The 14,688-nt window shown below is 34.9% G+C and overlaps 1 protein-coding gene and 1 long non-coding RNA gene across 8 annotated transcripts in view; one reads left to right on the top strand and one right to left on the bottom strand.

The window, feature by feature from the left end:
• The window catches only part of PKP4 (plakophilin 4), a 229,770-nt gene extending 215,454 nt beyond the window's left edge, over positions 1-14,316 (top strand). For 3 of the 7 annotated variants that reach the window (XM_074215926.1, XM_074215924.1, XM_074215931.1), the window contains 6 exons: positions 3,426-3,621; positions 6,898-6,982; positions 7,102-7,219; positions 9,222-9,350; positions 11,263-11,336; positions 13,252-14,316. In XM_074215926.1, coding sequence (XP_074072027.1) covers positions 3,426-3,621; positions 6,898-6,982; positions 7,102-7,219; positions 9,222-9,350; positions 11,263-11,336; positions 13,252-13,500 — 851 coding nt within the window. In that variant the 3' untranslated portion in view covers positions 13,501-14,316. The remainder of the gene's footprint in view (positions 1-3,425; positions 3,622-6,897; positions 6,983-7,101; positions 7,220-9,221; positions 9,351-11,262; positions 11,337-13,251) is intronic. The other 4 variants (XM_074215929.1, XM_074215928.1, XM_074215927.1 and 1 more) reach the window with 3 other exon arrangements.
• LOC141507864 (uncharacterized) lies at positions 1,738-9,239 on the bottom strand. Its single transcript, XR_012474290.1, has 3 exons — positions 9,133-9,239; positions 3,844-3,921; positions 1,738-1,978 (listed from the first exon to the last, which is right to left on the bottom strand). It is a non-coding gene; the product is annotated as an uncharacterized LOC141507864 (long non-coding RNA).
• Positions 14,317-14,688: the final 372 nt, after the last annotated feature.

Raw genomic sequence — 14,688 nt, 5'->3', positions numbered from 1 at the left:
GTACCAACTCTGGAATCAGTAGGACCTGGGTTCAAATTCGGCCTTAGAGACAAAATAATTACCTAGCCCTGTGACCTTGAGCAAATCAATTAACCCCACTGCCTTAAATAAATAAAAAAAATTTTAAAAGTTTACAGATTTGGTTGTAAATTTTGAAATCACTTAAAATTTCCAAGCATTCCTTTTTCCCCCAGTTCTCCCTCACATAGCATGAGCATTGGGGCAGAGAAGCAGAATAAAAAAAGAAAAACAAAACTTTTGTAACAAATAAACATAATCAAGCAAAACAAATTCCCATATTTCCCATGACCAGAAATGTGTGTCTCAGTCTGCTTAAGTCAGTCCTATCACTTCTCAGTTTGGAGTTGGTGAACAGTTTTCATCACTGATTGTTTGCAACCATAGTCAGAATTCTTAAATCTTTTAAACATTATTTCTTTTCCACAAAATTATTGTTAAGAGTATAAATTGTTGGGGCAGCTAGGTGGTGCAGTGGATAAAGCACCAGCCCTGGAGTCAGGAGTACCTGGGTTCAAATCCGTTCTCAGACACTTAACAATTACCTAGCTGTGTGGCCCTGGACAAGCCACTTAACCCCATTTGCCTTGCAAAAACATAAAAAAAAAAGAGTATAAATTGTTCTCCTTGGTTTTATTCACTTAGCTCTACATTAATTCACACAAATCTTTCAAAGTTTCTCTTAAACTATCTCTGAATATTTCTTACAATTTAATTGCATTCTATTGTATTAATATACCACTATAATTTGTTTAACCATTCTCTAATTGAGACAGTTCTTTAATTTCTAGTTCTTCGCTTATTAAAAAAAAGCTATTATATAAGAATTTCCTTGCATAAAAGGCCTTTTTCTCTTTCTGTATCTCTTTGAAGTATAAACCTAAGAAGGATGCCTTTTGTTCAAAGCCCATGCACATTTATTGACTTTTTGGCATAGTTCCAAATTGTTTTCCAGACTACCTAGACCTGTTCACCATTCCACTAGCAGTGCTTCAGTGTCCCTGTTTTCCCACAGCTTCTCCAGCCTTTCTCTTTTCAGTTTTTTTTTTTGTCAACTTTTCCCATCTAATGGGTGTGACATGAACCCTCAGAATTACTTTAATTTGCTTTTCTCTCTTTATCTCTTAATAATTTATCCATATAGCTGTAGAAAACTGTTCTTTGACCATTTATCAGTTATCAGACTCCCCACATTTTAAGCCTTACAAACTTCTAGAATTTAAAAAAAAAAACCATTTTTTTTCTAAGTTATTCCCTTAAAATCTACCTTGGATTTGTGAATCTCTTTACTACTGTGCAATTTGGTCATGTTGCCATTGTAACCAGGTTCTAAAGCTGTTTGCAAACTTCAGAATTACAAATTGATAATCAGGAAAATAATTTTTATTTTCATTAATGTCTTAATATCTGATTGATATTGTGTAGCCAAATTTTTCTCTATAGAGATGAAGCTTCCTCCATAACCTCACTCCTACAGAATCTAGCATGTCCAGAGTTACAGTGTGAGAATTATCATGTAACCAACTTTTGGACTCCTTTATGAAAAATTCTTTTGGGTTTCTAAGGTTTATTTATAAAATGACAAAGCACATTGTAGGTACCAAAATACATTGCCCAAGAGACCACTCAAGGACACACATAAAACCACTTCACTATGACCCACATACATGAGGCCCTTTTCCACACAGGTAGTTAAGACTCCATGTCCCTATCATAGAAAACTGTAGAAGGAATCCTTAGTGCTGAAGCTTGTGAATACCCATAGGGTATTGTGTAAGACAAGAAGTAACATAAAAATATTCTTACAAGTAATAAATACTTGCTTGATATTTGCTGAGAACCTCCAGTATGCTAGGCATCTTCTAAAACAGAAAATTGGATGCTCTCCCCACCACCTGGACTTAATTATTTTCAGGTACTGCCCTGCCTTTCACTCATCCAGCATTAGCTGTGGCATAAACTATGGAGAAGAGGAGAATGCAGTATTACTAACAGTGTTTATATTCAGACATTCTAACCACAATCACTTGACACTCAGACCCAATGATATAATGTAAAATAGATCCCTTGAATCATAGTAAATACACAATAAATCTTTTATAATTAAGTCATGTTGGAAAAACTGTTGTATAATATGTTGTGTGACATTCAGCTGCAATTTCTCATATTTTGCCTTCCCAGTTTCATCACACAATTCATCCCAGAGATCCCCTTTTTTAAAAAATAAAATGAATTTTCTTTGTTTTAAAATACCTAAAATCATTACTTTTCCTATTAATATTTTGAGTTTTTCCTTTGACATATATCAAATTATGCACACATTCAGTTAATGCCTCTTTGTATATCTTTCCCATCTGTTGCTCCCCATGGTATATAAACAGATGTTTAATAAAAAAAAAATCCATTTAGTAGCCATTCAATTATTAGTTCCAAATAAAGTAAGAAAAGATTTATTTTAGCTTTATTTAATTTCCTTTTTCTGTAATGCAATTATTCCTGTTTGTCAGCTGGTAATTGAAAACTAAAAAATTGAGATATAATTCACCAGAGAGGTGAATAAACTATAAGAGATCCCCTCCTCTCTCCCTATTCCACTCCCCTTCCCCCCCCAAGCTTTCCAAAATAGAGAGGTTTATTACTGTTGTTACTATCTCCCAAATGGAATATAGCTATAATTTTAATTCTGTGTTTTCTATTTTGTATTTGAATTTTCTTTGTAAAAATTGCTCTTAACAAATGACTTCATATACCTGATAAAAATTTAATCATTCCGTTCACTTCTAAAGTTATCTATACAAATGTAATGAAATGTCTTATTTCCCAAATAAGATTAGTTAATCAGATATCCAATAAGTATGTATTTATTAAGTACCAACTACATGCCAGGAACTAGATTATCTGAATCTAAGGAGACAAAGACCATAACAAGATAGTCCTTGTCTTCAGTGTACTAACATTCTTTTAATAGCAGTGGTAAAGGATTATGTGGCCCCTGAACTTGGCCCATATATGGCCCATGGTTTTCACAAGCTTTTTGATAAACTCATGACTTCCTTTTTTTGAACTTAGAAAAAGGGAGGTGAGAATTAAATTTCCTGTATTTTTTTCACTTTTTTCCTAGCTGATTTAATTTGTCTTTTATACCCTAGTTTGTTCACTTATTTGTTTATCCTTTTATTGACATAGGGACACATACATTCTAAATGATTCTTTAATGTAAAAATTAAAGACAAACTGAAGATTACAATAACTATTTAGAAAAATTATCCTTTTCTATTGAGCTATGAAATTTGCCTTTGTCTTTTTTCCTTTTCAAATTTATCTCTTGTGATACATACCATATACCATCACAATCTTTCAGTAGCTGGTACACTTTGTAAATGAATTTAATTTTTGTAATTTGGCAGGTAAATATGCTATGCGAGACCTGGTAAATCGTCTGCCAGGAGGCAATGGTCCAAGCATCTTGTCTGATGAGACCATGGCAGCAATCTGCTGTGCTCTGCATGAGGTCACCAGTAAAAACATGGAGAATGCCAAAGCCCTGGCTGACACTGGAGGGATCGAGAAACTAGTGAACATAACCAAAGGGAGAGGGGACAGGCAAGTGTTCTGTCCTGAGGAGCTGCCACTGGGAGGACACTGCTCCTCTCCTCACCAGGAGAAGGCATCTTCATAAAGAATGAATTTCCTCTAAAAAAGCTGTCTCTCTCCATTCCTTACAAACTGATAAACTTCCCCAGTTTTCCACAGCTGCAGCCTGCTTTGTTGATAGAGCCGAGTCTGGCATGTATTCCTTTTTCTGTTTTTATTTTTGTACAACACCTGCTCCTCTCTTGTCCACACCACCATTTCTGAAGTGCTGTGTTCCTGTAGGGCAGGATAAGCCATTGCTTGAACCTCCTGGAACAAGAAGCATAAGCTTAAAATAGAATATTAAAACCAATCTAGATTATGCCGTTTCCACTCTTCATTTGCTCTTTTTTCCAGGATAGGTGACTGACTATAATTTTTTAGAAATAGTATATTTTGCCTCAAAATTCTACTTTGAACTGCATAATATAGTATTAAAATAGTTTATCTTAGCCATGTTGATTATATAGTATCTAGAAGCTCCCTTTCTTAGTTTGTATAGTATCTCTTTGACGCAAGTTGAAACCAAATTAAGCAAGTAGCAGAAGGAAATATTAGATCATCAGTAGCACAAAGAATATTTTGGAAAGAGCTGTGCAATGATCAAGGTTGAATTCCTCCAAAGAAATGGCAGGTTGAGAAGCCTGGGCATCTCCTAAACCATGATGATAAATGAGCCCCTCAAAAGAGCAGAATAACTGTCACTGTGAAATAGGTAGCATCCTAAAATATAACTAACTTACTCTAAGCCTACCTCCTAACATTACCCCACATCAAAACTTCATAATGGCATTAATGCAAGTACCAACCTAAGAGATACATAACAAAATGAAGATTCCCCTTTGGTGGAGACTGCAATTAGACTTCAGTATTTGTCCTGAACAGAATAGGCAAGACTGAAGTGATACCAGTAATTTTAAGGGGTATCCATCCATCTTCCTCTTCTCTATCCCCTTGAGATTATAAATCAAATGAAGCAAAATGTTGCTACATTCAACTGAGTTTGAAGAATTGGGCCAGGAGAAGGTATATAATTATTTATAGTATGAAAAAAAAGAACCCTCCCCCCCCCCCAATCCAAGGACCTGACATGAATACCGAAGGATATGTGCAAGAGCAGATCATATTCATCACTGACTAAGTCAGAAATATAAAGGAAATTATGGTAAGCATGGAGTAGATATTACTATATAGTCTTTTTTAAAAAAAAAAAAGCTTAAGCTTTTGAAACAAGTTTTTTTAAGATTCAGAGATTTCTCTAATATATGTAAAGTAACATGATGCATTTGAACCAAATGCTCCCCTTACTTCTGATCCTAAACCTATAAAATTCTTGCTTGAAGAGGTATTTGTAGAAATTTCAATAGACATAATAATAATAACAAAGATTTATATAGCACTTACTAAGTGCTACATGCTTTTAACAGCTATTCTATCATTGAAGTCAGAACAATCCAGAGAGGCAATTTTATTATCCCCATTTTGTAGATAAGAAAACTGAGGCAAGTGGTTTACCCAGGATCACACTCTCCCTGATTCTAATCCAAATTCCACCTAAACTGTCCCATTGATGAGAACATCATTATCACACTACCAGCTAAATGTCAATCAATTTTGTCCTTAAAGGACCTGAGATCTATTGTTATAGTGAAACTAAGACTATAGGTAGAAAAAGTAACTTAAATAATGTGATAGAAAGTCTTTTATCAGAAAACATCTTCCCAATGATTTGTCTGGAATACTTGTAATATATCTTATTTGTATTAACTCCCTCTAGGATCCATTTTTTAATATAAATTAAATCTTCACAAAATGAATAATCCTAATTAAGTCAATAATTTAGTTAGGAATTTTATTTTAATTTTTTTTTTTTTAAGAATGATTGAGGGCGGCTAGGTGACGGAGTGGATAAAGCACCGGCCCTGGAGTCAGGAGTACCTAGGTTCAAATCCAGTCTCAGACACTTAATAATTACCTAGCTGTGTGGCCTTGGGCAAGCCACTTAACTCCATTTGCCTTGCAAAAACGTGAAGAAGAAAAAAAAGAATGAGCTAGAAGCAGCTAAGTGGTGCAGTGATAGAGCACAGTTCCTGGAGTCAGGAGGGCCTGAGTTCAAATTCGACCTCAGACACTTATTAATTACCTAGCCGTTTGATATCAGGCAAGTCACTTAACCCCACTGCCTTGGAAAAAATAAAAGAAAAATGATTGAGCAACCATGGTGTAGAGAACTACAAAATTTGCCCACTTCATAGTACCGCCATGAGCCAGACCTGAATAAGCCTTTTAAGATGGCTCTTCCCTATATACTGAAATGAGAAATATGGAAAACAACCACTTTATAGTCATTTCTCCCCTTGTGACTCCATTTTGTTACTAGAACAGGTGTGGGGATTTGACCAAAATGGTAAGAATTAGGAAAAGAATTAGACTTGTTCTGTTTGGTTTCCCAAAGGAAAAATATGCTAAAATTAAGAACTATGCAAAAAGGAAACAATGTTCAGGAGCAAGTGAGTTACCTGTATTGGTTCCCAAATGAAGTTTGAATAACCAGCTACATTGTAGTAAAGCACCTGGATTAAACTAGATGGCCTCTGAAGTCCCTTCTAACTCTAAAATTCTTATTCTCCCACAATCAAGTGGTTATATGTAAAACCAAATTTTGTATGCAAAAATGAACTCTCAAAAAAGTATTTACATGCTTGAATTCTGAATTCCTAAATAGCTATTGTCCAGACTGTCAGTTTTCCTTGATATCATCATTGAGTCCTTCATGGACCTTTCTTCCATCTCTTCCATCATAGAAGGCTATCCATAGAGCTAGTGAAGTATTAACAGGAGTAATAACCCTAGTTTCTTTTGTCTTCAAAGCTCAGGTGGCCTGTAGACCAGCATGTCGGAGGGAGGTGGTAGTTAATAACAAAAACAGATCTTGAAAAGATGTGTGACTGAGGAAACATTCCCTCTGCATTGGTTAATCCATATTTGGCAGGCTTGAGGCATGCTATGAAAAGCTAATTGCCCTTTCTTTTCACTTCTGCATTTTCCTCCCCTAAAGCTTGAGGGTGACCAATTCCTAAACTCTAAATTGCATTGATCATTTTTCTAAATGTGCTAGAGTTCATAGAAAGGTGACCACCTATCCTCTTATTTGTGAACTGAATCCTGTTAAGTGGAGTCTGATATTTTTCTGTTCAGATTGTTTCAGAGAACCTGAATTCATTACCCTAACTCTCTCCTACATAGATCATCCCTGAAAGTGGTGAAAGCGGCAGCCCAGGTATTGAATACCTTATGGCAGTATCGGGACTTGCGGAGCATTTATAAAAAGGTGAAGTACAAGGATGTTCTGACATAATTAGCATTTTTTCAAAACACATTCCCTAATAATTTATTATTAAAAAAGTCTTGATCAGTTTAAAAGGTTTTTTTTCTCTTTTAACACTACAGGATGGATGGAATCAAAATCATTTTATTACACCTGTATCAACATTAGAGCGTGAAAGATTCAAATCACATCCTTCCCTCTCAACTACCAACCAACAGATGTCACCTGTCATTCAATCAGGTTAGTGGGAAACAAGTCCTTAATATATTTGCTTCCGTCCCACCTGCCATTTTTTTCTTTGGCTGGATAAGACTGTGTATGCCTGCTTCAGAACCTACTATTCCTAGTCCTTGAACAGAGAACTTTACTAACTCTTAACTTCATTTGTCACTAGAAATTGTATAGATTTGCTCTTTGCCTTATTCTTTAAAGCAGCGGTTCTTTATTTAGGGTCCAGAAACTTAATGATGGTGCTTTTTCTTTTGGGGAGGGATAGGGAAGTAAAATATTTTATTGTGCATGTATGGTTTTAAAGGAGTTAGCCCATATAACTATAAAAAAATTAAACTATAGCAACAGACTGGAGAAAGAAGCTAGGCCTCTTCAATTGAAGGAAAGTACAATAATTACCTTTTCTTAGAGAAACAATGTTCTTCTCTAGTATATACCTTTTTGTTGCCAGGGAGAATGATTATAGTTTTTCTATTCACTTAATCCCCACCTCTATAGGTAGTAAGAATTTTAAAACTTCTATTTTAATATAATTAGTGATTCTCTGTATTTGATTTTATGTTTTTTAAAACAGTGTTCTGAGGAGTTCATATGTTTCTCCAGGCTACTAAGGATGTCTATCTCACACACACACACACACACACACACACACACACACACACACACCTCCTTCCTGAGTTCCCAAAGTTTAGCCTGAGGCAACTTTGCATTCTCAAAAAGGCTTTGCTTTCTTCAGGGAATGAGAGGAGCTGTTAGGTGAGATTCCAGAAGGTGTTTGTGTTTGTACAGGCACCTAGTAGGACTCATAAGCAAATAATTTTTGATTCCAATATTTATCATTCTTTAGTAACTCAAGTACTAGGTTTTTTAGTTCTTAAACTTGCTTATGAGCCCAATGATAGCTTAGCAGGCACTTTTCCTTGTGCTGGTCCCATCCTAAACCAAAGATTAAAAATTTGGCATTGCTTATCTGCAATGAATGCAAATCCACCCCAAGTGAATTTAAGTTTTGCTCCTAATTATGTTCCTTCTCTTCTAGAACATATGTCTCTGTTAGTCATATCCAGACAAATACAATTCACTACAAAATTAGTGTTGCCAAGGATTATGATGCATTAATATCAGAGATTATCCTTGGCCATGTTAGCAAATAATTAATTATAGTTACACTGAAAGCATGATGAGTTTAAAAATGGAGGGGAAAAAGAGTTATGTAGAAATTTCTCATTCAGATTTGAATTATTCCCCCTAACTCCTCAAAAAAATATAAAGGTATAGGTAGGGACTTTTTCCTATAATTAAATATGTTAATCTTAATAAAGTAGGCTTCTAAATACTTTTAAAGATCACATCTTTCCATTTTCAACAGGGTCTCTCAATTGACCCTAGAACTTAAGGTTGAGTGCAACTTAAATCATTCTAAAATCTCTGTGCTTCTCATTGTAATCAGTCCATTTTACAGTGGGAGTGTGGGGGGTGGGTGCAGTATGTTTGGTATAATTAGAAAGTGAGCATACTGTATCTCTCCTTTATGCAGAAATTCAACAATTATATGTCTCAGTGTCTTACAGTTTCAAAAGCAACTGAAATGAAATCATAAAATAGCAAATATAACCTTTGACTAGTGAATATATCTTATTTACCTAATTTTGAAAGCCTCTTTTGGGCCACTACTACACTTCATTTGCGAATTGTCCATTTCATCATATTAAATTTTATATCAGGGAAGTTTATAATCTAAGATAATATGAAGTGCTAGCTCTACTAGCAAACTGTCTGCCCAAACTCTGAGGTTAGTTCCATTTGGCACTAATTGTATTTTGCTTCTTGTCTTCTTAAATGCTTGACCTCTCTTGCATTTCACAGCACCTTTCAGCTCTAATTTTATTATCAAAACTGCTGGGATATTTCTAATCACTGACCTTTATTTTTCCTGGAAGGGTTTTACTGAGCCACTAACAGTCTTCTTCCTTCCTTCTCTCTTTCTTCCTCTTGTTTCCCTTCTCTTCAGTTGGCAGCACATCTTCATCACCAGCACTGTTAGGAATTAGAGAACCTCGCTCTGAGTATGATAGGACACAGCCATCTATGCAGTATTACAATAGCCAAGGTGATGTCATACATAAAGGCATATATGCTGGTAAGATACCAGTTAGGTGTATGATGCATTCTTTTGCAATGCTGTGTATTTCTAAATATATACTCCATATGGGAAGCTATAACATGAGTTATTTGAGAAGTCATTCACTCCTGTATTGAAATATTTCCTCAACAGCAACAAAGAGATAATCAGTCCCGTGTTCCATTTGCATCTGCTACTTCCCACTTTCCTGACTATTACCTGCTCTTTTTGAGATTTTAAATAAAATGGACTAATTTAGTAAAAATCAGGGCCACCATTGGCTGCAAAAGGATTTTATGTAAGTTAAAAAGATGCATGTATTTAAATGGGAAAATGAGCAATAACTACCCTGTGATACTTATGTTTTTACTTTTTTCCCCACTTTTAAGGTCACTTTATTTTGTTTTCCTGTGTGTATCAAAACTCTACTTTCTTTATAACTTTTCTTTAATTATATTTTGGAGTGACAGAGCTCCAAAATTCATGAATAAGAAAGAGAAGGATGTGTGTCTTTGTAGAGAAACAGACTCAGAAGATAGTAAAATGTATCTCTCCCATGAGACTGATAACTTTAAATGGATAAAATACTATTGTGTTAAATTAATGTTTTCATGCCTTATATATAAAGTTTTTACATAGAATTTATTTGAGAATCTGGCCTTGAATAGTTATAAACATTTCATATTATTCACATTTTCGACTGTCTTGTAAATTATATTAACCTATCAAATAAAGCAGAGTGAGCCACAAAAGGGGGAGGGGAAGGGACCTTCATGTTGAAAAAGCCTATTTATTAAAAAGAAATAAATATAAAGCTGGTGGCAGCTTAACTACTGCTGGGGGAGTAATCTCACTTGGTCTGTTGTCTTTTAAATTGTGATTTCACACAACTGTTTACTAATCATGTATTGTTACTATGGCGATTAATAGCTACATAACATTGCAGTTGCTATATTTCAAACATAAACCTCTTTCCAAGGAAATGCACATTAAAAACCTGTATTTGTTATTTGAGATTTTCTGCAGCTTGCTTTATTTTAAAGATCCTTTCCATCTTGCAAACCCTTCTAATTTTTCTATTTGTATTTTCTTTTATTTGCATCAATAAACTAATTTGTCCCAGGTATGTTTTATTTTTTCTCATTTTGTTTTGAATCTATATTAGCATTAAAAAATAGAGGAAAGACAGCTAATTACAGTATCAGAATTCTTCTCATGGACCCTCCCAGGAACAAATCCCTAATTTGCCTGTTTCTTGTGATTACAAACAGGCATTTGGATTTTCAGGAAAAATGTCACGTGTTTATTTATGTCTTCTAAATTAACCCCTTTGAACTCATGTTACTCCTTCTCTCTCTTTACTGGAGTATTAACTCAAACTGATATTTTGGAGACATTAAGCTTGGCATTATATTTCTCTTCTTTTCCTTAATGATTTATCTTAGAAATCCTAGAAAGACAAATGTTGATCCTGTTTCCATCATAAGATGTCCTTCTCTAGCCCAAGTGTCAAAACCTCAGCCCAAGAACCAAGCAAAAAAGATCATTCACATGGAACTGCCAATGTTTAAAAAGATTGAATCACACCTCAACCATGGGGCTAAAACGTTGTGCTTGCTGCTCATCAGCTAAGGAGAATTTTATAAATTCTATATTGGCATAACTTCCGTTAGCAATTTCCATTAGCAATACAAAAGTATAAAAGAGGTAATTGTTTGCTGTAATCATTAGTCCTTGATGGTTCATAAGAAAGTGGAGGCCAAATTAAGTCTCTGATTCGAAGATGCTCACTCTTATTAACCTGAAAGGGCTATAGAGAAGATCGGGTCTTATCCAGGACCTCATTGGCCATAGTCTAGTCAAACTGCAGAGGCTAATGAATCTAAGTGATGAAGCACTAGTTTTAACTTCATAAAATATTTTCTTACAGGCTCCAGCAAACCTTCACCAATTTACATCAGTTCCTATTCCTCACCAGCAAGAGAACAAAATAGACGGCTACAGGTGAATTTGCAATCTCATTTTAAAAGAATGCTGATAGCAGGGATCAACAACACATAAAAATCTTTACGCTAAGCTAACACCACTTAGTAGAAACCTTTTCACTTGATATCAGCTGCTTGAGCAGATTTCTTTTCCAAAGCATTTTCAGATCCTTGAGTTTGAGATTGATATTAACAATACTACATGTATGATGGAAAGCAACCCACTCATTGCTTTCCTAATCCAATTTGAGAAGTCTTTAAAAATACTGAAGATTCATTTATCCTACAATAACCTTTCCCTGCCTATTTTTCATCTAAGCTTGAAAGTCTTTTCCTTCCTCCTCTATGTGGGGAAGAGCTGGGGGCCACATCATTTTCTGACCTCATTATTCACTTCTGTGAAAGCACTCTCCTCCTCTGTAGTGGATTTCTCTACAGCTTTCCTGGCTAATTGCTGTATGGGACATAGAACCCCTGACTGCTCTAGGTTAGTTACTGAAGCCAAGATTGAGTTAGTCCCTGCTGTGTTGCTGAAGTAGGAATTAAAGGACATTGATAAACTTGGCTCTCTCTTTTAATGATGTGTTGTTTTTCCTTCTGTCTCTGAGGCCATAATCTTGTAAACAACTTGAGGTTTTTCTTGAGCCGGTAAAGGATTATTCTATAATCCACCAGAAGTCATCTAATTCATCTTGTTACCCTGCAGTACAATCTAAGCAAAAACAATACCCCCTAACAAAAAAATAAAATTCTAGCTAAGAACGTTCCACATCTCTTATTTCACAACTCACCACCAAAGAAGGTTTTCTTCATCTACCCTGAACCAATCATAACTATTGGGGGGGGGGGGGCATGGAGAGGGTATTGGGTTGTTTTTTTAATGGACTTTAAGAATCGTATCTCTAACAAGCTGAAAAGGAAGAGTTTAGAAATGATGTCTGTAATAATGGGAGATTTAATTCTATATTATGGTATTTGACATTATATGTTCTAATTTGTTAAATGTTACAAAGTAACAAGGAATTGACAGTGATGAAAAAATGAAAGTAACTGAACCATCAAGCCTATTTTTGTTTTTTGAAACCAATTAAGAAAAAAATAGAATGATTTTGTTTAAAGTACTAAAAGGCAACATGTTATTGCACTTTTATTGTCATGTCCTTTCCCCTGACCAAATATAGTCTCAACCTTTTCAATATGTATGTTAGCGTTCATGCCTTTTCTGCTCTATCCTTATTACCTTTTAATCTTACTTCTCCCTTAACTAAAGATTATCTCTCTGCTTCTGTAATTCTTATTCAAAGCAGAATTTCAAAAGCATTTATCCAACTGTTCACCAAAATGATCAGAGAACTTAAAGTTAAAAAATTATTTCCAAGTGATCTTGTACAAAGCATATAATTAACAGGCAAAGTCCTGACAGATGAGAAAAAATATGCAAAATCTTTTTGGCGGGGAGGGGGTTGCAAGGCAGCGGGATTAAGCGACTTGCCCAAGGTCACATAGCTAGGGTAATTATTAAGTGTCTGAGGTCAGATTTGAATTCAGGTCCTCCTGACTCCAGGGCCGGTGCACTGTGCCACCTGGCTGCCCCCAGAATGTGCAAAATTTGAACCCTCTTTTTCATGGATGATCATCCAAATGCAAAGTCTCTGATATCTGGGCTTCTCACAACCCCCTGATTATATTTCTATTTTATGTCATCAAGTGACAGTTGTTTATTCACCTGAACGTTTAAAGCTGGTGGGGGTTTGGAGTTTACAAAAAAGTTTAAAGCCCTCTAATAACTGTACTGGGTTCTCCATGATCTATTTTTTCAATATATGTCCATGAATTACTGTTCTAGACATTTTTTAAAAGGGAACACTCATGTTTTTCCTTAAATTCACATTTCAAAAGATTACTTTTATTTATTTTTTTCATTTTATCAACAGCATCCACAGCTATATTATAGTCAAGATGACTCCAACAGAAAGAACTTTGATGCATACAGATTGTATTTGCAGTCTCCTCATAGCTATGAAGACCCTTATTTTGACGATCGAGTTCACTTTCCACCTTCTACTGATTATTCAACACAGTATGGACTGAAATCCACAACGAATTATGTAGACTTTTATTCTACTAGACGACCTTCTTATAGAGCAGAACAGTACCCAGGGTCACCAGACTCCTGGGTGTAGCAACAAAAAACTCAGTAGAGGAACTCTTTTCTTCTTTAACCTTGTTTCGGTTGAGATGGAGAGATGTGTTTGCTGATTTGATGGTGAAACATGCAAGTGAAATGGAGGGAACAAGAGAAGAAGCGTTTTTTTTTCTTTGAAGAATTTTTGGGAAAGTGAGGAAAGCATTGGAAGAGAACTTTTATATCTGCTTAGGTATTAGATCTAATTACTTATAGTTCCTGTAGTGTGGTGAAGGTGTGGGCAATGTGATGAAAGGTTTGAGAAATGGGTCAAATGAATTGGGAGAGTGTGTAGATCAAATCAAATTACAGATGATTTTTATGTGAATAAAGTCTTGTTCTGATAGTTTGTACAGAAAAATAAAATAAAATGGATGCCCTTCTTGTTTTATTGCTCTTACTAAATGTCAAGATTGTATGCTATTATGTCTTGTAAATTTCTTTTGTTGGTGTAAATATGGAAATGCCACATTGGTTAAAAGTGCCATCATTTGTAATGCAGTGTGTCATTTTAAAAGATTTGAAAAGCTAACAATTAAAAAACAAATGGGAGACCCACAAAACTATTATCAATTTTAAAAATACCATTCTTTTTGTTTTTAAAATGAATAGTGTAATTTGGAAGCACAAAGTCCAATCCAGTATAACAATGCCGTTCCCATTCCCTGCCTCTTTCATAGGACACTTCACTGCCATTTTCTATGCACATGGAAGAAAAATAAATGTGGAAGTTTCATCCATGGAAAAGTGTTCCCTGCTCATTTTTTCTGTATGTAATACGGAGAAACAAATTTAATAAATGTGAAATCTAATTGCATGTTGTAAGCAGCTTAAATATATTAAATCATTTTTACTTTTTTTCCTAATTTTATCCAGTTAAACATTTTCATCCCTGATTGGCAACATCAAAGAATGATGCCTCACTATATTTTCTATTTAATGCTTTTCACTGAAAAACTGTAAGGAATTTCATGTACTCTAAGGTTCTATCATCTTTTAATTTGATTACCTATGTAATAGGCAAACTATCTTTTCTCTCTACCCTCCTCTCCATTCTAAGAAACTAGATGGAGCTAACAACCCGACTTCAATCAGTTGGTGTAGATTCTATGTGGCTCATTTGTAATAAGGCTTAAGTCAAAAGAGAATGGCATGAGAATTTCTGTTGTACTAATGAATTTTAAAA

Source organism: Macrotis lagotis, chromosome 1 (assembly GCF_037893015.1).
Source record: "Macrotis lagotis isolate mMagLag1 chromosome 1, bilby.v1.9.chrom.fasta, whole genome shotgun sequence".
Classification (NCBI taxonomy): Eukaryota; Metazoa; Chordata; class Mammalia; order Peramelemorphia; family Peramelidae; genus Macrotis; species Macrotis lagotis.
This window is presented reverse-complemented; position numbering and strand designations above follow the sequence as displayed.